Source organism: Simochromis diagramma, unplaced genomic scaffold (genome assembly GCF_900408965.1).
Source record: "Simochromis diagramma unplaced genomic scaffold, fSimDia1.1 OVJJ01000026.1, whole genome shotgun sequence".
Classification (NCBI taxonomy): domain Eukaryota; kingdom Metazoa; phylum Chordata; class Actinopteri; order Cichliformes; family Cichlidae; genus Simochromis; species Simochromis diagramma.
Window position 1 is genome coordinate 9893806 of NW_024386985.1, and position 24220 is coordinate 9918025.

The 24220-nt window shown below is 37.4% G+C and overlaps 5 protein-coding genes across 6 annotated transcripts; 2 read left to right on the top strand and 3 right to left on the bottom strand.

Moving 5' to 3' along the window:
- Positions 1 to 204: 204 nt before the first annotated feature.
- Positions 205 to 3259, bottom strand: pigx (phosphatidylinositol glycan anchor biosynthesis, class X). The gene is made up of 6 exons (XM_040039860.1): positions 3103 to 3259; positions 2694 to 2781; positions 2467 to 2602; positions 2126 to 2339; positions 1595 to 1695; positions 205 to 1495 (listed from the first exon to the last, which is right to left on the bottom strand). Exons 1-6 carry the CDS (start codon positions 3173 to 3175, stop codon positions 1358 to 1360), a joined length of 750 nt encoding a protein of 249 aa, XP_039895794.1. The 5' UTR covers positions 3176 to 3259; the 3' UTR covers positions 205 to 1357.
- A 243-nt stretch (positions 3260 to 3502) lies between these two features.
- cep19 (centrosomal protein 19) lies at positions 3503 to 5052 on the top strand. The gene is made up of 2 exons (XM_040039864.1): positions 3503 to 3803; positions 4351 to 5052. The coding sequence occupies exons 1-2, from the start codon at positions 3674 to 3676 to the stop codon at positions 4695 to 4697; spliced, it is 477 nt and encodes a 158-aa protein (XP_039895798.1). The 5' UTR covers positions 3503 to 3673; the 3' UTR covers positions 4698 to 5052.
- Positions 5053 to 5587: 535 nt separating this feature from the next.
- ing5a (inhibitor of growth family, member 5a) lies at positions 5588 to 10639 on the bottom strand. The gene is made up of 8 exons (XM_040039861.1): positions 10080 to 10639; positions 8773 to 8844; positions 7733 to 7899; positions 7480 to 7588; positions 7293 to 7392; positions 7058 to 7193; positions 6883 to 6944; positions 5588 to 6758 (listed from the first exon to the last, which is right to left on the bottom strand). Exons 1-8 carry the CDS (start codon positions 10114 to 10116, stop codon positions 6719 to 6721), a joined length of 723 nt encoding a protein of 240 aa, XP_039895795.1. The 5' UTR covers positions 10117 to 10639; the 3' UTR covers positions 5588 to 6718.
- A 142-nt stretch (positions 10640 to 10781) lies between these two features.
- plekhb2 (pleckstrin homology domain containing, family B (evectins) member 2) lies at positions 10782 to 15673 on the top strand. 2 transcript variants are annotated; one of them, XM_040039863.1, is made up of 8 exons: positions 10782 to 10965; positions 11610 to 11660; positions 12031 to 12183; positions 12293 to 12395; positions 12508 to 12547; positions 12800 to 12883; positions 13158 to 13272; positions 13942 to 15673. In XM_040039863.1, the coding sequence occupies exons 2-8, from the start codon at positions 11624 to 11626 to the stop codon at positions 14076 to 14078; spliced, it is 669 nt and encodes a 222-aa protein (XP_039895797.1). In that variant the 5' UTR covers positions 10782 to 10965; positions 11610 to 11623; the 3' UTR covers positions 14079 to 15673. The 2 variants fall into 2 exon arrangements, with proteins under 2 accessions (XP_039895797.1, XP_039895796.1); XM_040039862.1 differs by having other exon boundaries at positions 10782 to 10961.
- A 140-nt stretch (positions 15674 to 15813) lies between these two features.
- LOC120738565 (vacuolar protein sorting-associated protein 4B-like) lies at positions 15814 to 24086 on the bottom strand. Its single transcript, XM_040039850.1, has 11 exons — positions 23873 to 24086; positions 22428 to 22539; positions 22181 to 22325; positions 19483 to 19541; positions 19290 to 19409; positions 19040 to 19196; positions 18792 to 18940; positions 18457 to 18538; positions 18056 to 18275; positions 16829 to 16969; positions 15814 to 16124 (listed from the first exon to the last, which is right to left on the bottom strand). The coding sequence occupies exons 1-11, from the start codon at positions 23891 to 23893 to the stop codon at positions 16023 to 16025; spliced, it is 1308 nt and encodes a 435-aa protein (XP_039895784.1). The 5' UTR covers positions 23894 to 24086; the 3' UTR covers positions 15814 to 16022.
- Positions 24087 to 24220: the final 134 nt, after the last annotated feature.

A 24220-nucleotide genomic window follows, 5' to 3' on the forward strand; every position in this document is an offset into this window, starting at 1 on the left:
TCAGCAGCAGCATCACCTCCCAGAGGGAAATCAAGTAAAACAAGAGGAGGAGTTAATGAGGATGCTGAGTATATTACTGGTATGATAAAAGCTGTTGGTGCTAATTTTCCCAGTCAAAAATAGCTATGAAGCAGATGCTATTTGCAGTGCGTGTGCTCTTACTGATATGTGATTTAGACAAAAGACAGTTGTGATCCTCTCAGGTAGAGAGCATATCCAGATCTTTACTGGGGGATCTCAGGTACATTTTCTTACTACACAGGAGCTGATACTTACATGAAGTATTTCTAGTAAAATGCTGCACCTGGTGGTGAAAGTTCTAGTTAAATTTTACAGAGGGTGACTTCAAAAAACACTTCTACTGTGTTGACACTGTGTGAATATGCGCCTCTCTTTGCTCATTGGTGATGCATAATATGTTGCAGACTTAATTCTTTTTAACAAACTATGTGATTATACAATTTCTAAATTACCCTAAGCATTTTCTCTGCAAAACAAGAAAAATATTGGACTGGCTCTTCATTGACTGCATTGTTTGAAGGCGTTTCCATGTTCCATGTTGTGTAGTGCCACATGCACTACCCAACAGGGTCAAGAACATACAACTACAAATGGAGCCTTGTAGGAGACCAAAATTGGATAACAGATGTAATAAGACAAGACATAAGCTGAAAGAATAAAAAACTTAGTTTTTCCTGACAGCATGCACGGCAGCACAGTTTGTCACTCATAAATCAAACATCCAAACGTTGGCACAGGATGACACCCGGTACTCTGTCTCAAATGGATATGACCTTTACCTCATCATGGCATTCTTTAAACTGCCACAAGAAAAGAATACTGATAACATTGTTGTTATATTGTATTTATAGCAATCTGAACTATATACATTTTATTCAGTGTTAAAATACAGATTATACTACTGTAGACTCCAGTTTTATAATTGTGTTATTATAATAGCCCATTTTACAGTCAAAAATAAATGAAAATCACAACCAAATAGCCCAAAACTGAACAAATTAATTGATAAAAACATGTTCCTTAATTAGGTGCGCTAAACTGAACAGATAAAGAATCATGATCCTCCCAAAATGAGGTCATAGCAGGAAAAATGCTTGCACAGGTTGCAGGATTCACAAAGATAAACATAGTTACATTAGCTGGAATGGAAAAAGATAAATTCTGATATCTTTCAGCATTTATCTGTTGTTTCAGCAATATCTCAGTATTCTTTCCCATCTCAATTAGTCCTGTTCTCTGCTTGCAGCATTTCTGCAGATAAGATGACAACACTGAAAGTGCCTCTTCCTTGTCAGTTTGATAAAAAAATAAATAATGCCAGTACAATTTTAGCTATTTAAATGACTTGATGTTTCCACATGTATTTGGACAGTGCCACACAGCAGATCATTGTGACAAGAAGAGTCCCTCCGCATACGTGTGCCACCAAAGACCCATCACCCACTGGGAGCTGGAAACTCACTGGATTGAGATCCTATAAGGCAAAAGGGAAACAAGTGAATAATTGAGTTTTGTTTGTTTTTTTTTTATCACCTTTTCACTCAAGATTTGTTGAAATATTGTTCACAATCACCTGCTGAGGCTTGACTTTAACCCAAGAACAAGTGCTTGAATTGCTGGCAGTGCATGGTGCATCCACAACTGTGTGAGGCTCTAAGCTGCTGAGCTGTGCGCCTGGATAAGAGAAATAGTTTTAGAAGAAAGTGTTTCAGAAAGCCAACGTGAAAAGGCTTTAAGTCACGTTTTTGTTTTTACACTATAAAGTTTTGATCACTAAACTTATTATATGTATGTAACCTATGACTGTTGTATCCACAACCACAAAAGTGAAATAATTTGGTAATATTCATTGACACTCCACTTTCATAGAAAACAGATACAGATTTAGGTTTTTACGCTCCCACGTCATTTAGTTTAATTATGCAGTCAGGTAAAATTGTATTGTGAACAGTAAGGTTGATTTAATGTATTTAGTTAATTTGTTTCATTACACATTATGACACAAAATTGTATTTTAAATATCACATTTGGTTAACATTGTTTTCCGTCTGTATAGATTTACACAGTGTCAGAAATTGCTATAAAATGAAATGAATCCACTTACATTTTTCTGACCGCAGCAGCAGCTCTGGAACTTCTATGTCAACAGATTTAAACATTTTTCCATCAAACGAGGGCTTGTGGTAGCGACCATGTATTGGAATTGTTACTTTGAATAACTTGGAAGTTGGTCCAGTGGAGAAAGGATACACATAGGTGACAAATCCTGAAGCTTTGTGAGCAGGAACCTCAAGGTCAATGGCTGAATCTAGTAATATCTTACAAAGTTTAACACAGAAATAATTAAATAAAACATATATACTGTACACATGTTTTGTACATGACTGTGGTTTGTAGTAGAATTTTACACTGTGTTATGCTATATCTAGTTGCTCGGCATCTTACCTTCCAATCGTTTTGATCACTAAGGGATGCAAGTTGATATGGATCAACATAGACATCTCTGGGCCATCTATGAATCAGCAAAACTTTGACACTACTGAGCTCTTTGGATCTGAACTCAACAGTAGTTGTCACCTCCCTAAAACATTTTAGAAAATATCATTGATTTTCCTGACAAGCAGCCCCAAAGGCAGAACAGCTTTCTTTTGAGAAAACAAACAACCGAATACCTGTGGAAACCCTTTTTGTTGAGCTCCACTCTCACTGATGAGGGCGCAAGCCACTGCCTCAGAAGATCACAGTGGTTCTGAATCTCATCTGCACAAATTAGCAGGTTACACTGATCAGTATCTCCAAGTAAAAGCTTTTTGAATTTGAAGAAGATGCATTTGTTTTTCAAACTGTGCTAGATTATATAAGTCATGTTATCCATACAAGGGGTATATTTACAGCACTTTTTTGTCTACTGTAAAAATACTATTCCTTCCTTCAAACTTTAACCCCCCCCCCAAAAAAACAAAAACAAAACAAAACACAAACAAAAAAACCCAACAACTTAATTTAAATGACCTTCAATAAATAATAATGAGAGCTTTTTGAATGACTATCGAGTTTTCACGTAAAACCTAGTTCACGTACCCTTTTCGCCCAAACAGAGACATTTCGAGAATAAGCTCAACGCAGAAACAACATAGAACAGTTTAAAATACATTAAAAATATAATGGCCAACGCTGAGGCGTGTTTATTTAACTCAAGCACAGCTACCACTGCTTAAGCGCTTCTTTGAAGTGTTTACGGAAGAGGATTTTTTGAAGGCCCCTTTTGTAGTTTCAGGGAGCCTGCAAATGTGCCTGTGTAGAGATTGAAAAACACAAGCTTTTAAGGAAACATTTAGTAACATTTATAGACATAGAAAGTAGTTTTCAGGAATAAAATGTTTAATGATGATACGTGAAAGTTAAATGATTTTATATTATTTTTTTAAATCCGAAATTTAACGTCAGGCATCCCAACAGACAGAAGCGTCTTTACGTGAAGGCTCTGCTGGCAACCTGGCAACGCGTAATCATCCCTGAAGCCGCTGCTCAATTTTTTTTATTCATACTGTGCGCTAGTAGCAACAATTATGGCTGGGATGTTTCTGTTTTAAACATGTTTAAATTGATGATCGGATTGAGTTAAGTTTGTTTGTTGTAATAGAAGTACAGGATGCGTTTTGCGGCAAAGCGCTGCGGGGTGCAGTTCAGCCCTCCATCCATAGTTTTAATTTATGAGCACACGGAAATCAAAAAGGTGCGAAAAAGAATAATACCTGTGCGAAATTTCTCCAAATACTCCGGTAAGGCACCACGGACGCGTTGGGACTCGTTCTCTGTGCTCCATGTCACATGTTGCAAGATATAAGATTAGAAATAGCTGAGAATATTATTTTAGCCTCGTTTGCTGTATATTAATAATTATATAATACTCTAGTAAATCTAACAAACCTGTCAGAGTCATGAGTCCCTGAAGTTTTAATTTCTATATCTTGTGGATAGCAGCAGGTAGATTACCTGCAAGCTGTTGAGCCTCCGGCTCCTATTTTTGACTAAAATAGGAGCATCTTACTTTGTTTAACTAAGGTCATTGCTAGTGAGTGTTAATAATAAATAGCTAATATGTAATACATGGAAATATACCTTTATCGTGCTGCGTTTTTTCCTTCCTGTTTTTGTTTTGTTTTCTTGTTAGCCCATTTTTTGAGACATAGTTACTGTGATCAGAGTTGGAGTCATGAATGCACACTGCATTAACATATGTATGTAGCTTAGTTTGTTCTTGTAGATTGCCACAAAGTAACTGGGCAGGACTACAACCAACCTATTACCTCATGCTGTCTCTTCCAGACTACAGCATGGCTGCTGAAAGGCTGAAGAACAACCCTCGGCACAGGGACTACCTGGAGGGTGTCTCTCAAAGCCAGCTTGAGAAGCTTCACATTATCCTGCGCGATCACATGCAGGGCTTCAGTCTGGAGCACAGCCTCTCCTCGTTCTGTCTGGACCCTGACGAAGACCTGAACAAACTGGACGATGAGGACCTGGCACGGAAGAAAGGCCAAATGGACGAACTCTTTGAGAAAAACCGGAGACGCAAAGATGATCCTGACTTTGTTTACGACTTTGAAGTTGATTTCACTAAGACCACCTTAGAAAAGTGCAGCTGGGATGATGAATCAGATGATGGATTTTGAAACTCTCTTTTTACCAATGTTTTAATTAAGAATGTAGATTGTAAATCTATAGTGAGACTGCAGGAACATACAACCCAACTGATGTAGATGGCAATGCTTCAATAAATGTCAATATAGTAGAAATACTATGCCTATAATCAAACAAAAAACCACCATGAACCTCCGTTAATGGCAAGCAAAGACCAAAGCCTGTTAATCAAGGGAAACTAGAGCTATGATTTGGTGTCTGTGTACCATAGCATTTATCTGTAAAATCTTCTCGGGCGCTGATAATTGGCATCTGTCTTGTGTCAGTGACGTAAAAGACTGATTTAATGCGACATGACCATTCAAACAGCAGTCGCTTTCTAAAACATCGGATATGTATCGGATTCAGTACCACATATGAAAGTGACCCAGATCGGATGTGAAAATATCAGATTTGTGCTGTTTACACTGTCATACCATAATCGGATATGGGTCACATAGGGTCAAAAAAGTTGGATTTGATGCGCTTTCGCCTGCAGTGTGAACGTAGCCTTTGTGACAACCAAAAGACAGATATCAAATTTATGACATCCAGTGACTGCAGTCTCTAACACTGATGACAAAGCACCCATGTTAAGGCAAATTACTGCACCTGAAATACTGTTACCCAACTAACTAACCCATAGTTTAAGTTTGTTAAGAGTTTCCCTCAGGTCAGGGTTAATAAACTCCATTTTAACAACTTGCTTTTGGGAACAGGCCTCCAGCAACACCTAGACTTCATTCATGGAATGAAACAGGCAGAGTTTAGAGGAAGATTTCTAAATCAGGGGAAACAAAACCAAACAATGTTTGAGAACAACCTGATAACATACTGATAACAAACATTAATTCCATTTTAAGCTGCAGTAAACAAAATCATGCATGGATAATAGTGAATCTTTATTTGTTATAAAATACTGAATTTTACAAAATACAAAGACTTTGGTTCTTTTATTTGTGGCTTACACCTAGATGAGTGATATTCACAGTTGAATATGAAGATTCTAAAATCCTATTAAATAAAATCTGAGTGTACACCAGGGAGTAAGCAATACAACAAATATATCTTTGGGGGAAAAAATGTGTGCACAAAATAGTTTTATATCATACAAAATATATATATACACTTCCATATATATGGTCTGACATGATGTTCTATGGCAAAGTTTTAAAAGAGATAAACTATAACATAAAACTAAGCCTGCATTATCAAACCTTGTAAGGGGAAAATGTCATTCAAAGTGCTTAAATACCTCATTCAGTTGACAATAGACACTGACTGACTGACTGACTGACTGACTGACCATAAGTACCACAATACATTCAAAGATGTCGCAGGTTTTTGTTAAAATGCAATACAGAATGACTTTACATTGCTTTGCTAGTTTGGTTTAAGCTAATCAAAACAGTTTTTTACATTGTTATCAATTGCAGTCATTTTTGCAGTGCCGATGTATTCCCTAAGGAGGTAGTAACAAAAAAACTGACAATTCCTTTTCCCATCACCATTTACACATGGATTAGGGCATCTGAATTGTAAATTCTCAGCAGGCTGTTAATTTATTTTAAAAAGTCATTTATAAAACTGACATTTCAAGTATGCTTAAGACACAATCCGGGTTTTTGAGTTAGTCTTTACACATGCACACGCACGCACACACACACACACAAAGCAAATGACTTAAGAGGAACAACTTTCTGAATGACAATTTGTGAAAACTACACCCAGAAGATTACCCAGATTTACCCAGATTAGACAAATAATACATAGGTAAACTAGTCATTTTAGAGCTACTGGACAAAGACAGGCATCTTGAAATCCAATAACACAGACATAGTAAAGCAACAAGTATAGATATACTCCAACTCCGGATTAGGCCTTTAAAGAAAGCTTTATGATCCACCATTTATATGGTGCGCTGTACGAACTAAAATATTTTATATATTTATGACATTACGAAACTCTACCCAAAGTACAGATGTTAGAGAAGCACTTCTGGAAATATGAAAACTCATTTTTTCTTCCTGTCCTGGGTGCATCTCGGACAAAACCTGACAGAGTAAAAGGAGGGGAATATGTTAATTTGCTGCAGAAAGAAAAAGCGTAAGATTCCATGAATAACTATATTCTCATCACAGACAAAGAGAATAACACTGTTACTACTCAAAAACGTACCATTTTCCTTTGGGTTTTGTGGCGAGATCAACACAAGCAAAGTGAAACCACTCAATGGGGCACTAAAACCAAGAATAACAAAGAAAAATGTCAATTTAAAAATTAAACCTAAACTTGCTCAGTCAAAAAGGTTCTTACAATAAAGCTTAAGAAGAAATTATAAGTGAAAACCTACATCTGGGTTATCACATCCTATCATTTCTCCATATGACACCTGATGACACAGGCAGTATGTAGGTTCATTTGGATCGACCGGCATGTCCAACACGTCTGATGGCTGCATAGGCAGGAGAGCGTCACTCAAGTCTGGGCTAAAAGACCAACATACAGAGCATGGTTAGAACTAAATATAAACATGAGCCGATTATCCAGTAAACTTGAGTTTGATTGAAGCACTGGTTCAAACTTACCTGTTTTTCATCTTTTTCTTTCTGGGAGAATCTTCATCTGAACCTTTCCTTCCTCTTCCCCTGGATCCACGCTTCTCTCTCAGCCCCCGCACATCATTTTCTGGGGAAAATATTTGCATTATTACACACTTAAAACTCTTGTCTTTTGTTGCGTTTATGATCAAAGGCGTGCAGTCACTCAGCTTACTTTTCAAACCTCTGCCCTCTGTACTGTCATAGCTCACTTCTAGTTTCTCCTTGAGTTCATTCTCAAACCGTGCCAGATCTGCATCCAGCCTGCGGATATGTTTGTCCACCTACGGTAGAAAGATATTGTGCATATTTAAATCTGAGTACATGTACACATTGATGATGTAAATCTGATAAACAGGGACAAAAAACAAAAATAATATGACATTAGAATCTGGACAGTGACAGGAGACACATTGTTTCGGACTAACCATTTCATATGTCTGCATTGCGAGCTGGACTTTGTCATCACTGAACTCTTTGCACTTGCTGTAGGCATTCTGGATCTTTTGCAGGTGTTCAACTCTCTGCTCAGAAGCTAGATTCTTGACATTTGCGATGTACTCCTCAGCCAGTTTGTCGATCTCTCCTTTCTTTTCTGCACAACAACATGATTATTAAAGTGCTGAATAAAACTAGTGATAAAATATTACATGTAAGCTTCCTATTTACAGTTATGGTCAGAAATTTTCATACAGTTATTGTAGGCATGAATGCCATGGTAAGTTTGCATAGAGCTAAAACAGGGTCAAATGTTTTATTCATTTAAGTTTAAATTTTGATATTTAAAAAAATATAAAAAAATCTAAACTATTTTTTAAAAAATTAATTTTTTTGTATTGAATAAATTATTTGTTTTCATGCAAATCTAACATATCAATATGTTGCAACCTAATGTTTGTAACATTGATATACATTAAGGTGGGAAAAGATTTACCACAGCAACAAGGAATACTGTTATCTGATTGGTTTGTAGGTCACTTTCCCACAAGAGCTCTGAACTCCATAGCAAAATCTAATAATTTAATAATCCTGTTCATTTCTGTATATTATACTGAAATTAGAATCTGCCAACTTAATATGCCTTTAACCTTAATGTATATATAGAGTTCGTATCTCTTGCTATGAATTAATAATTTCCTTTAAATGATTTCCTTGAACTGTTCTTATTCCAGGGTGGAATGACTGCATCGCATAAATCTTTAATACCCTTATCAAACAAGACTTGGATGCACAAGTTTGAATATATTTTGGATTTTCTCTAGTCACAAAGGGTCGAAAGTGAGTGGATGTAAACTATTGACAACTGTTTGTCCAAGACTACTGGTAAGTGGCACAACCTAATACATAAGGAGCCTGGCTAAACTGGGTTTTCAGGTATCACAGATTATACTGTCAGAGCCATTTGTTTATTTTGTATAAGTCCACAGAGCGTTTTATTGACTGTAATGTTAAGAGATTAAATGATCACCTTCAGTTCTGTTGTCCAGGTCCCGCATCAAAGTGAAGTTCCTTTGTAGCTCACATGGCAAGTTTTCAATACCTAAAGAAAAGATTAGACAATATTAATGCCTAACAGTTCATTCCAATTACATTTTCTGAACATAATCATCACACTTAATTAATTATAACCTGTGCTGTAATGCCTTTTAAAAAGTCAAATGCACAAACTCAACTGAATGCTTTAAAATCAAAGAAATATAAATAAGAAGTAAAGAGCAGAGGTTATTATGACATTAATTACAACCTAGAAATCATTAAGCTTTACACTGAAGCCCTTCTTGTTCTACTTCCTCTCTTTATGAGTTTAATTCTGTCCAACCTGGTCACTCCCAATGCAAATCATAATCTTTAGCTTGACTACCTTCTGTCTTTTTGTTAGCGTTCACTACCACCTACTCAACCCTTTCAGTCTTCCTGCTATCCTTCTGTCACAAATCTGCCCTGACACTTGTCTCTGCCCACTCCATCCTGCCTGCATTCTCTTCTTCACCTTTAATGCTAAAGGCTAAAATTACTTTTGTCATTATACTTATATAACATTTCATACAACATTTAAAATACTTGAGGTCAAATCTGCACATTAAACACAACACAAATACCATCACAACCATACACTCACGTGTGCATGAATTGCAGAATGTTGTCGTGTAACAATCTGTCTGTACAAAATAACGCTTCACATGTATTACATTTGTCCCAAAAGCAGACATTATTAAGGGCTCATGATAACAACAAATGTCAAGTAAATACACTCTGTATGCCATGTGACACACTTCAAACACCCCGCCCCGGCGCGTAAACTGTTACGGGAAACGCGGTAACCAACAGGTTGTAAATGATTTCCTATATAAAAACACAAACTGTGACTAAAATGAACCTAGCTTAAAAATAAAGACTGTTAATATAACAATTTATCTCTAAATGCCCTTATATAACTAATGCTAGTTGCGTAGCTACAGGCTGCTCCAACATTGCTAGCGCATGAATCAGAAACGGTTGCAACCTAGAGTCAGTTTCCCTAAATATGTGAAAACAGTTAATTATTACATTCCCTTTTGACTGAATCTGACAAGACACATTAAGATCTTACCTACCCCACCTTTATCACTCCTAAGGTAATGCTAACCAGTTAGCTGGCGGGCTAATGACCTAACAGCTTGTTAGTTGCAAACGCACTGCATTGAAACCGCTGTCCAAAAATGTATAATAAATTAAACCTTTAAAAGTTGCATTTTCTATCTGTTGACAGAAATTTACCACATTCTGGATACTTACTGTCAAGGTAATGTTCCAAGTATATTGCAGTCGCCATTTCGAATTAGCTGTTTAGCTTCTGCGTTACCCTCGTTAGCTCCTCAAACTGTTGGCCAGAGAGGTTGGGTTTGTTTTGTAACCCTGGGTCGCCCGTTGGTCAGTTGGCTTGGAGTAATGCGAGTTTGTCTGCAGTCACAGGCTTCGCCGAATTAAATGAAGCGAGGCTCACAAAAACACAGGAAGTGACAGTTTACCCCAAGCGTGCCTTCACTCCGAACATGCGTGCTGGAGGGCACAACTTTTTAAGTTTGGTACCTCACATGTAATAAAAAAAAAGTTTCTAAGTACTATTCATTTACTCAAGTATTACGAACACGTAACTTTGCTCCCAATCTCCTCAGCTACTGTGTTTATACTAGTTTATACGCGTTCTATGCCAATTTAATGCATAATTAACCAAATGTATCAGCCAGACATGATGAAACCAACAGGCAAATTCGTTACACACACACTCCTAATGGAATCATGTTTAATAAACATGAGGAATATTAACACAAGCCTCGCCGTCGGCCATGTGATTGCCAAACGTTAGAAACGAACTTCAACAAGCGCGCCCTCGCTCCGTTTGCTAGCACTTTCCACCACTGTCAGCTGATAAGTTACGTCATCCAAAACAAAAACCTCCCTCTCGCGGAAAGACTGAACATTCGTGAAGATGCTCTGTGGGCGTGGCTTAAGGCCTCCGTTGTGTACAGTGTCAGCTAAGTTTAGCGGTCAGGGTTTTTCCTCTCCGTGGAAGGAGTCTTCTTCTTTTTATTTTTTTTGCATCTCACTTCCGTGTTTGCTGTTTCTCCACGAAAAGCTTGATATCACTCTCCCCCTAAAAAGCATACAAGAAATCAAGTAGGTAACTAATTTATCCAATGCGTTTACAAGTACGGGTGCTAATGCCGTCGGTTAAAACGACAAGTTGTGGTGTTTTAGCGTATTATAAACACGGTTAACCGATAGGTCAGCTTTGTAATGGCGACGTGTTTATATTAAAAAGCCGCTAACGGTTAGCGATAACCTACATATCAAATAACTTATATCATATAAAATCCACATTATAACAGGGTTGCTATGGGTGGCATAGCAGTTATTAAACATGAGGACGACCTACTCACAACTGGCCTAGTCTGACTTAAAACCAGGATGACATCTAAATAAATAGCCTAAACATTGGTTAAAGCAGGAGAACTGTCAGTTATCTGGCTTCCACCAATGTCATGTCCTAAACATTGTCTAACTAAGCATGGGGGGACTACAGAGTAACTAAACATGGTGTTAATATTTCTGGCCATGTGGCCATATTACCTTGAGCTGTTATTGTAACCTATCCTATCTTATCTTATATAAGATAATGCTTATGTTTCTGAAAATAGATTTGTGAACTTGCTAATAGTGCTAACAGTCACGAGGTTTGTGTTGGACATGCCACACCCAGTCACATGCTCCTAGTGTCTCAGTAATAACAGATGCTCTCTAATGTGCTTACATTTTATTCTGTAGGTGTTACTTCCAAGATGGCTATGGTAAAGAGTGGCTGGCTTCATCGACAAAGTGAGTATCCAGACAAATTAAAGGAAAAACATGAATGCTTGACCTCCACAGTAATGGATCTATTAGTGTTTATGCTGTAAGTGGGGGCAATTGTGTGGTTTAGATGACCTGTGTCCTACAATGAAACATTTTTAGCCTGATAGTAGTGATGAGATATGAAAATGATAATACAGGAGACTTTGGATCTCAAACTAATCGCGGAATATTTGTTGGAAGAATGATATTTCATTACTCCAGTAAAGAGGGGTCTTTTTTTCTTTTCATTTGTCACCCATCTATAAGAAAACAATATAGCCATAAATATGTCAGATACTCAGATGGTTAAGATGATGTCACATTAAAAATAAACAAACTACCTTTACTATGTCAGGTACCATACTGCGTCGATGGAAAAGAAACTGGTTTGACTTATGGGCTGACGGACGACTTGTGTTCTACAACGATCAACAACGGCGCGACATGGAGGACGACATCCACATGAGGGTCAACTGCATTAACATCCGCAACTCCGCTGGATGTCAGGGTACATGTCTTACGCTTAATGTTGATCTCATGCGGCTGATCCCTATGCTATTATTACCCACCTCTTTGCACTAATTTTAAATGTTTCACCACCCCACTTGCATTTTTAGAGCTGAACCCACCGGAGGGAAAGACGCGTGATGCCTTGTTCCAGATAGTGTGCAGAGATGGACGGGTCATCAGCCTGTGTGCAGACAGTGCAGATGATGCTCTGTAAGACTGCACATACACACCAAGTCATAAAATTAGTTAGATGTATTTGAGTACAGGTAATTAGAACAAACATTTTTAACTCAAGATGACATAATGTCTGCTTTTGTTGCAGGGCATGGACAATGGCACTTCAAGATGCCAGAGTTAATATGGTGAGATTTTTATACATTATTTAAAGTTAGTGTTGTTGTAACTGAGAGTCTGTCATTTTCTGTCACATTACCTGAATAAGCTCTGAATAAAGCTGAACTAAGAGTGACTTGAGCACAGCAGAAGAACTGTCCTCCTGGGAGGAAAACTGGATATTTTTTTTTATTGTTTTCACTTATCTTAATGTTATGTGCTTGAGTTTTTTTGGTGTTGGCAAGCTTCAGTTGCTGATTTTTGTTATTTGATACTTTTAGGTGGTCACTGCTCCTCAGATCGGCTTTGCACAGGAGGTGATTGCATCTGCTCCTCCCCCCTACTCGGAATATCCTCCCCAACCGGTGAAAAACAGTATTAATACATCTCTTTTCATGTTCATAACTGAATAAAATTACTTTTTCAGGTCTAAAGTCTTTTATGAAAATAGTGCTACTTACAACATTTGTCTGTGGTTTAGCATGACTATCTCAAGTGAAAATCAACTCAGTGATTAATGTAAAACAAAACAAAAACCAACAAATCCAGTCTTTCTTCTATAAGCCATCTAATACAAAGGGTTTATTAATACAGTAACATCCTTTGTGTCACTTTGTTAAATGTAATTTTTTTTGCCAGGTTTATGCCCCAGGCCCATATGGAGACTACACTGCACCGCCCCCACAGGCCACACAGGTCGTATACTCTGCTGATGGGCAGCCCTACACAGTTGCTTATCCTTATCAATACCAAGGTAAACAGCTGGACATTGCCCACCACTAGTTTATAGGAATCCTGGTAGCTAGAATAGAATAGAATAGCCCATTATTGTCACTGTAGATGTACAACAAAATTGTGGACTAAGTAAACTCTGACCTAAATTTGATTGTCGACAAGCGGACATCTTCACAATATGCATATCCATAATGCAGTAAAGTGGCTGGATTTGATCCTTATAAAAGAAGTCTTCAGTATAAAAGTAAAATCTTTCCACTTTGAAAGGCCTAATATTTGTTTATCCGTAACTGGCTCATTTCAGAACGTGACTGAACTTAGTGGTTGTCAACATACTTCTAAGATTCCCATACTGAGGAAATGGTGCATAGAATGGGATTTCTGACGCAGTAATTACCAGTGCTGTCATCCTGATGCTTAACAAGAGTATTACATACCATCTTAGTTACTATAAGAACATTTGCTCATTAACAAATAGAAAAACATGCAGCTTAGTCTAAAATCTTTATTAGTTTTTCAGGTACTTAGATAAAAATGTATCATGGACTTTAAATTCATTCTTAAACAAATGGGTCACAAAAACCCATCTAGATGTTCTTATTTGTGACCAGAGGATAAAGTGAAAAAGTAGAATAGTTTAACAGAGTTTAAATTGTATGAACTTACCATCATAAAACTTGTTTTGTAGGTGGGTACGTTGCTCCTGGAGTGAACCATGTCATCATTCGGGAGCGACAGCGTGACGACGGAGGAGATGTGGCTTTGGGCATGCTCGCTGGAGCGGCAACCGGTTTAGCACTCGGCTCTCTCTTCTCTGTATTCTAGCGTCAGAAATAATGTACTTCTAGCAGCCAGTGACTCCCTCCCCCTGTATTTATATGGCCTCCTCTCTGTATCATCACGTGAGTTAGAATGAAACGTGTCTGTTGGGCTACATCTATCTGACGCATAATTGTGATGTGCAGTGAATTACTCACCATGTATTCTCAGCACTTTCAAATACAGTCTATGTTGCTGTTTACCAACATCTTTGTGTTATCTGAATATGAATATTCTTAACCAAAAAACATAATGTAATATAAGCATTACTTAATTTTCAAAGTTGTCAAAATGACAGAAAAGACACTACTCCTTTCATGCACATTTCAGGTTCTCTCCTGTCAATTTGCTTCCACTTCACGGTGCACAGATGTTTTTTTTGTGTTTATTTCCGTTTACTGTATGTTTTTCTATTTTAATGTTTTGTTGTTTTGATTGTGAATTTGCATCGTATCTTTGACTCCTGAGGTAATTAGTGGTGGAGCTAGCTTCAGATGAGTATAGTTTTCTGAGGGACCTGTTTGATGAACATTGGTTTGATTATATAGTCTGTTATATTGTAACCCTGGCATTTACATGAAATGAAATGGGACATCACTCCTTGAGATTTATAAGTTCTTGGTTTATGTTTTTTTCATTGGCAGCTTTTCAATCATACCTTTGATTTAAAGTGTTTTTTTTTTAATTTCCATAGACTTAAAAAACCCTTAGCAGGTAAATCCCTGGAGTCATTTCACTTGGCTAGGACCCTTTTTTTCTCAGCATATAAATTATGACCGCTTTTAAAATCCAAACTTCTGCTCAATAGAAAACATTTTGGTCTACATTTCAAACAGATTTTTTCATCACTACTGACACTGAATTAAGAGATGTATAAGAAATGTTTTGCAAGCAGCTTATTGATGTAATTTTTTCTACAAGTCTTAATTTGTTTGTTGCTGTGAAATTAATATTCACTTATCATATAAGGAAATTAAATTGTGATTTACACTGCATTAGAAATATAGAAATATGATAGTTAACTAAGAGATGTATTTTAACAAATAAACATATTTACAAAGTTAATGTTTTAATTCCTTTATTTAGCCCTGAGACTTCTGTTCACAGAACATATCCAGTAGAATACAAGAAAAGTGCAAGTTGACCTTTTTTTTTATTAATGTAACCCCTGTAAACCCAAAGGAAATTCTTAAATACATTTAAAACCCAAAGGCAACACAGCTAGAGCATAATCATTTATAAATAAGTCAGAACATAACTAGAACACAGTAAAGTGTCAGTAATCTAACAGGAGAAGGCTGAAAGAAAATGTGCAACGGCATATCAGAATTAAGAAATTCTTTCATTTTCTCTACATCAGTTTAAATCCCAGAAGATCCTTTTGGATGCCATTAATGATTTGTATGTAGTGAAAAAAAGATTGCCAGTGTTCACAGACTTCATTGCATAAATTCCTGTTAAATGTCAACCACAACACCAGTTCTGTTAATCAAAGTATTAAAATCTGCCTTAGACTACATAAAGTATGTAGTGATGGAAAGATGCCAGGATCTACCCACTGTAGCCTTTGCACATACTTTTCTAACAGTGATGCAGTTTCAGAAAAAAAAAAAACGCTTCAGTTTGAAATATAATAAGAAAAACCCTTAAAAAAATAACGTAAACACAAGCCTCGGTGGATCGATAGGTTAACGTGGCTGAAAGAGGCGATTCCTCAACTGGTTGGTTGATTTTAAAAAAAAAAAAAAAGATCTATGATTGTGACAAAAGGATAAATGTTTTTTTGTCAGCTGTAAGACTGATTTGCTGCAACCTCTGGTCCATTAAACCTGTGACATTTTCCACCATTTTTGACACAGCAGTTGAAAAGGCGAATTAAATGATCTGAAGCATAACTGAGAGTAAAGATAGTTGTTAAGTGCAGTCCTATTTTTGAGTACAAAGATATTGTTAGCCTTCTTGACCAAAATCTTCAGTAAACTTCTTCAGCTTCTCCAAGTCCTGCTCGTTCACCGTAGGCTTGGTGTTGCTTTGTGACCTCAGCATGTCAGCCTGTATAGAGAACATTAGGTAGGTCAGAATAGATTACAGTCACTGGGTTTGTCAATAACAGAGAGAGAGAACTGACAGAGACAGATTGCGATTCATTGTTAACCACAATGAAGGAAAAAAAAAACATTTCATAATTGTTCACTGACTTTGATGGTGCCTTCTGGTCAATTTCATCCACAAGCAAAACACTGTTAAATGCCAGTAAGCTGCTGTTATGTGACCAACAACTAACAAGAGGGCAAAGAACCCAATAACCTGTAACTGAAGATTTTTTTTCTCTGAGCAATAATAATGTATGATGCAAGCAAAAATCCTGACAATCAGCAGGATCCAACCAGCAAACACTGTGTCACTGGCAAGTCAAATATGCAAATGTTAATTTCATTTCAATGTAAAGCATTGAAAATGATGGGTAACAGTATCCATGCTAACTGCTTAGACTCCTCTCTATAACATTACAAAAATGTACAAAACAGACTATGTTTTTTTTCTTCCAGAAAGCAGACTCTGTTCATCTGGTTTCAGTGAGAGAAATGTTTAGTCACTCATTCGAGATGCATTATAGAAAAATCAAACATTTTTAGCCACCAAAAATGACTTTGTTAACCTTTCAGCTCTCGGTTACATTTTGCTGGGCTGGATTATTTTCTATCCAGTGGGTGTGGTTTTCCGAATATCAACTGATGAAAGAGCCCTTTTCTTACCATGGATACAACTGGCTCTAGAAGTTTCTCTCCAGGGACCTCCATCCATGTCATTTCAATGGAGTTGGGCTCTCCAGGTGAGCACGGAGTCAGCAGGTCATCGACCACAACGCCAGGATTGTTCCATGTTGACCCTCGAACCTGAATTAGTATGGGCATAAGGACAGGAATAAAAAATTATAAAAAGAAACACCACACAGTGCTGCCTCCCTCTGGTTGAATTTATATTTTAGATTGATAAATTTATTATGAGCTGGGATAGTCTCCAACAGCTATAAGGATAAGTGGAAGTGGATAGAAGTTTATTTTGGAGTTACAAGAAAGACTCCTGCCCAAAGGAGTCAAGAAAAGTTGCAGACATAAAAACACAAGTTATAGGCATAAACTTGATATGCATACAATTAAAGTACATGCCTGACTGTTTATTGTGAGTAGCTATGTGTCTCAAAACACAAATTTGGGGAAGAAGTCACAATGCCTTTAACCAGCTAATCCCAAATGACCACTCCTCTGTCAAATACACCCAAGCCTATAAAAAGGCACTACGGCTTTGGAGAAAATTACATCTGTAAGAATGCCACGACTGGTACAATCTGACTGGGATCTTCCCACTGGAATGCTGGAGGCAGGGTGAACCACCAGACAAGTTCAACTCCACAGAAAACCAGTGGAGTCATTTTAGTAACAGAGTAAAACAGTGTAATCCTCCTACGTGGACTCAGCAGCAACTCAGCGCAACAGTGACTAAAGAGTAAGCTGCCATCCCACAGGATGACGCCTGACCATGAGGAGGCATATTACAGCCAAAGTCAGTGCAGACGGGGGGTACACTAATTATGGATTGCCTTTTTTTGTAACCTGTAGTTATATTACACACAATATATAGTGATATATCAAATTTGGACATTTTTTTGGTCTTTTTTCCACGTTGTTTTTATCACTGATTAAGTTAAAAGGTAATGACAAGCAATATATGAGTGCTGATTTGCATATAACACAAACTACACCAGTGCATTTGCAAAGAAATGTAGTGGTGCGTTTTTAAATTCTTTGAGTACAGTTGTATGTAAAGATGAGATAAGCACCTTGTCAGGTGTATGAATTTCAAGTATGACAGTTAGTTTGATTTTGGAATAATATACTTCCACTGGATCCCTGAACCAGGTTTTCTTGCATTTAGAAATATGACAAAAAGAGCATGTCAAGCAACGGTTACTGTGGTTTTACCCTTTTGAAGTGCGTGGCTGTCTGAACCTTCCTGACTGGCTGCATCAGGGCGTCCCTGACAATTATACTGATGTCAGCTCCGGAGTAGCCATCTGTCTTTTTGCCCAGAGTCACGAAATCCGCCTCTGTCAAGTTATTGGGGGTGGAGCCCAGATGCAGTTTGAACATGGAGGAGCGGGCATGTTCCTCCGGCAGAGGAATGTAGATTCGCTTTTCAAACCTGAGACACAAACGAGCATTAAACCTCTTAAATCCTGGTTGTTACACCGAAAACACTGATGAACAGTACTAGGTAATATAAGAGGTGATTAGGTAAGTAAAAGTAAGTAAAATGTATTTATATAGCGCTTTTCACAGATAAAAAGGTAGGGATCATTTGTATAGAAACAAGTGGATCTGACCTTCTCCTGATAGCTGAGTCCAGCGACCATGGTATATTAGTTGCACCCAGGACAAGGATTCCATCATTATCATTACCAACACCTGACAGGAGAAAAGAGTTGCACAATTAGTCAACTGAGTACTCAATATTTTCAGGTTTTTGTGATTTTGCTGTAACAAAATAAAGAAAAAAATAGGTGACTCTGGGCTGCGGGCTGTTACAGAAGATTTTTAGACAAATAAATGCTTAAAACAATCAGTTGTCATGAATAACTGAACTATGAGCCATAGTTCAAGACACTTCTTATCGTCTTTCCAGCTGTTGGTTCAAATCTGTAAGTATCTTCTTTCTCACCCTGCATCTGAACGAGGAACTCCGTCTTGATTCTGCGAGCTGCTTCACTCTCATTCTCGCTCCTGGAGCCACAGAGGGAGTCGATCTCATCAATGAAAATGATCGATGGTTTGTGTTCTCTGGCTAAAGAGAACAAGTTCTTCACCAACCTAAAGACAGACAGAAGTGGAAAAAATAGATTCATTTTTCTTAACAGTAACTTTGTCATAGTCTTAATTTTGCCGCTACGTAAAGAACTTGGGCCTCACTTTTCACTTTCTCCTAGCCACTTAGACACAAGATCGGAGGATGAGATTGAGAAGAAGGTGGAATTGTTAGCTTCTGTGGCCACGGCTTTGGCCAAGTAGGACTTTCCTGTTCCTGGAGGCCCAAACAAAAGGATCCCCCGCCAGGGTGTTCTCTTGCCTACAAAAGAAGTTTCAGTCTTTAAAAAAACAAGGAAACGAAAAACTTCACTTTCACAAAACTTTTTCACAAAAAAAAAAAAAAAATCCCTGCCTGTAAACAGATGTGGGAATTTGATTGGCAGGATAACAGCTTCTTTAAGGGCTTCTTTGGCTCCTTCGAGTCCAGCTACATCGTCCCACTTTATGTTTGGCTTTTCCATAACAATGGCACCTATAAAATAAATGAGGTTCAGAAATACCAACACATTTGGCTTTTCAAGAAATTGTATGTCAGTGATATGCACCTGACAGTTGATTTTGGAACTTCTTTTTTTCTTGGTCTTCACCTTCATCACTTTCATTCCTAAAAGGTGGTGGTGGGGAGAGGTGGAGGTCAGGGGGTTATAAGCATAGGGCAAGAAGAAGACAGAACACTTCTGTAGAACAACTGTAGAACCCATGGGAGTAAGAATAAAAATAAACTTAGTAAAGAATATTACAAATTAATTGTAAAAATAAAAAGCTGTACAGATCCACCTAAATTCGGGAATCATCCTTTCTTTACAAACTACTGACTAATGGTTCTCTTATGTGTGACTTCTAAATCAGAACACCAGGTGGCACACTTTACCAACAAAGGCAGAGCCATACAGTAAACCAAAAATCAGCAAGAAAAACATGTTTAGATAGTGACACTATGTCACTTACACTTTCATAACAATTTTACAGCAACAGTCACAGAGTTAGACACTTCTGGGGAAATTATGACAAAGATTCAAAGAATAATACAGTTAGGTCTATGGCTGTGCGATATTACTAAAATCTCATATCCCGATATAAGAATTCTATCGTCCGATAACGATATAAATCACACAAATGTAACATTTTCTGTAAATTCTGTGACTCTCGGGCAGCTCGTCTTGCGGGAAGTGTTTCCAGCTGTGCATTGTGTAGCTGGAGTCGAGTGTTTTAACAGATGCATGAAACGATACATTTTTAGACATAAGTTGTAAAGGCCGCCGTTTTCTTTGTGAGTGTTTATTACACGGCGTGTTGCGGGGAAAAGCCTGTTCTAACGTTTGAGTATAAGGTTTATTTTTTAGCACCTGGCGGCTCTTTTTTACTTCTCATCCGTAAATAATCTGCTCTTTTATGTGATTCAGTTTATTTTGAAAAGCCTCAACAGGATCTTGAGCTTTATTGTGAAAGGTTTATGTGGAACATAAACAAGCGGACACGTGATGGTGTTACCGTCGTTGTTGCTAACCACAACGCATAAAAACAGGCGCCGTGGTTATATTAAATGTAAGAGAAAAGAGAGAACTTTAAGAAATTAATATAGCCACTACAGTGATCATCAAAACGATGAAAAAAATATTGCCGTAAACAGTTTATTTTGCGACACCACGAAACAAACGATAGCGTAAAATGAAACGATAGACGTTTTTATATCATCATCCGATATATATCGTTATATCGAACAGCACTAGTTAGGTCCATATATATTTGGACATTGACTTACAGCCAAACCCAGGCGTTTACTAAAGCAAAGATATGTAATAATCTTGAATGGCCAAGTCAGTGACCTGATCTTAACCAAAACAAACATGCATTTCACTTGTTGTAGACTAAACTTTGAACAGAAAGGCTCACAAACAGCAACTGAAATCAGTGCAGTAAAGTCTGGGCAGAGCATTAAAAAGGAGGAAACCCAGCATCTGGTGATGTCCACGAGTTCAAGACTTCAGGCTGTATTTGCCAGAAAAGGGTTTTCAACCAAGTATTAGAAATGAACATTTTAGTTTCAATTATTTAATTCAACTACTTTTGAGTTGTATTACAAAATGCTTTAATTCCTCAAAGTATTATGCAGTATTTTTGTTAAACCCACTAAATTAAAGCTGCTGAAGTTAAATAGAGATCAGAGCAGTTGGAAATTAAGAAATCCCATCCTTAGACCTATTTTTTTTATAAGACTGAGCTAATCACACAGCAATGCTGCAGATGATGAAAAGACATTTCTTTGGTAAGTCGTGTTATACCTAAGATGGAACCGAGCACATCAAGTAATAACTCTGTATTTCAGTGGTTAAAATGTTATATAAAAGTGTTTATATGTAATGCATTTCAATAATAAAGCATAACTGGTAGAACAACCTGTCTGATGTGTATACAAGTGAGTGTGATTAAGTTATAGCAACCGGCTGACATCTGCAGGTGATTTAACAACTGTAAAGGTAAGTGGGTCGTCATGCAAATTATCAGAGCAACACTTCAACAGATAAATAATAAATAAAAATTCAGAGGCTTCAAGTTCATTAACATACATGTTCTGCTGCCTTCAGCTGAATTGAAAGGTTTAATGAACTGAATGAAACATTTTTCATGCAGTATAAAAACGCTGTTGACACCTCATTAAATGGGACTTACTCATCCATTTATAGATAAATACAGGCTGGTTTACAGATGTTCCTGCTTCAGCTGCATTAAATGTTCATGAAATGCATCTGCTGACTGGAAAGTGATTCATTAAAATGGTTTATTTACGCGTTAAGTGTTATACATAAGTATTTACTGTTGAACAACTGTTCCAATAACTTTGCTTGTTTTTATTGATTAAATCCGCAAAGTGGATGCAGATTGAGCAATGTGCTTCTGAGCGAACGATTGTGAGAGTAAAGTTTAAGACTCAAAGAAAGTCCGCTGAATTTACAACGACGCAAAAACATTTTAAAATATCTGTCACAGATCTAACTTTAAATTTAATAAATAAATGGATATATATTTGTACACATTTAAACTGATCTCTGTCTCACTCCGTTAAAAAAATTGCACATAGAATTTCAAGACAACTAACAATAACTCTCAACTTTGTCCATTATTCAGACCAAATTACATTTAGCTTTCCTTTCAGGAAATTACCCAGCCTGCAGAACAAAGTCTAAACTGTAAACAAAGCAACAAACATTGGGAAATGGACTCAGATTTATTGATTGCTCCTACCCTTTGTCACCAGACTCTTTGACGGGTTTGGCTGGAGGAGCGTTCTCTTTCTTCTTCAGATATTGCTTCAGTTGCTCAGCTCTGTCCAGGTAGTCAGCACACTTTGCCCTGATGCTCTGCTTCGCCCGATCGCCTTGGGCCTCATCTGCAACGCAAAAACTGACTTAGATCATTCATGCGGAACCGAAGTGGAGCTTTAAAACAGCAAAAAGGATGTACAAATCTAACAGTGGTACAAGTTTCTCACACTTCACAACATGAAGGAAGTATTGCACTGCGTGCTGATAACATCTGAGGGCCTCTTCATAGTTTTTGGCCTTGTCTTCCTCTGCGGCCTTGCTGGCCAAATCTATGGCTTTCTGAAAACAAACAAGATGAAACAGAAGGATTTATTACACATTTATAGAACTTATATGAATTTTTTTGGTTCTTGTTTGGTCATATATGCAGGTAAGTTGTTTAGCATGGTGGGGCGATCGTGGAGAAGAGTTGGCAGTTCGTCTTGTAATCGGAAGGTTGCTGGTTCGAGCCCCGGCTCCAACAGCCTCAGTCGTTGTGTCCTTGGGCAAGACACTTCACCGGTTGCCTACTAGTGGTGGTCAGAGGGCCTGGTGGCGCCAGTGTCCGGCAGCCTCGCCTCTGTCAGTGCGCCCCAGGGTGGCTGTGGCTACAATGTAGCTTGCCATCACCAGTGTGTGAATGTGTGTGTGAATGTGTGTATGAATGGGTGGATGACTGAATGTGTAAAGCGCTTTGGGGTCCTTAGGGACTAGTAAAGCGCTATACAAATACAGGCCATTTACCATCTACCATTTTAAACTTATAAAATGCACTTTAAAAAGATAGTATTCAAAAGTATTACTAACACCATAAATTAAAATTCTAAATTGTGGTGTCCTGTGATTACATATGCAGCATTTTAAAATTAGACATAATTATTCTATATTGATAATTCAGTCTAGGCTGTTCCATCCAATGGGTGGGGTCTTACTAGAAACACCTCAGGGCCAAAAAACAAGAAAACAAGAAAATGATTACATAAATGTTATACACATACAGGCCTCCTTGTACATCATATTTGTTCTGTTTGTGAAATACTGGGTAATTTGGGTTATATTAAAGCTACTTCAGTGACTTGCTAATAGTTCATGGACAGCTTAAACAATGAGCCAAGTTTTGTTTTTGTTGTTTTTGCTATCCATAGCAACAATTACCTGTACAGTTTAAGTTATACATTGTTTTCTAATTGTAAAAAGTACAACTCTGCCCATTTAAATTCCCTGAGACAGAAACAAAGTAGCAAAAAGCTAACTTTTATGTAAATAAAGTAATTTAGTTCTTTACTTTCCTACTTTTCATCACTGGAAAAGGGAAAACAGCTAGAAAATATGTTTCACTATGGGACAATAAAGCCCCAACTAAATATTGTTAGAGTTTCTTCATCTATGAAGCATTAGTAGTGATTTACACTCCTTACGCAGTAGTGCCTGTTTTTTCCCATTACTTATAATTGAATTTATGGCTAAATACAATGAAGTTGGCTTATTGTTAGTCTCTAAATTAGACATTCATACAATATAAAATCCCTAGTTGCTTATTTAATAAAAGGCTGAGTTTATTAAAAGCCGAGTTAACATCTCTTTGATTTGGGCAGTCTTATGTAATCATTGTTAGTAAATGTCTGCCACTTACCTGTAAATTACCGCCCGCCATTAGATGTTTTTCTGTCGGTCAAAGTTTAGTATTTGACTTTAAATAAAACCGTAAACTCGCTCACTTCTTCTTTTTCTCTATCTATCACATATGGTTTACTGTCGAACAACTTTAGAAGCCAAACATCCCAAGTGTCTCTCTTCCGCATCAACAAGAGCTCCAGTCACTTCCGCGATGGTCACGTGACATAAAGTAACTTAACAGCGGCTGTAATTTCTCGTGTTTCATCCGTACATTTGAAAGTTATTTTAATTAATAGAACTTACCATATAAACGTGTACGTTCATAACCGCTTTACCGTTTTTGAGGGAAAAAACGGAATTAATG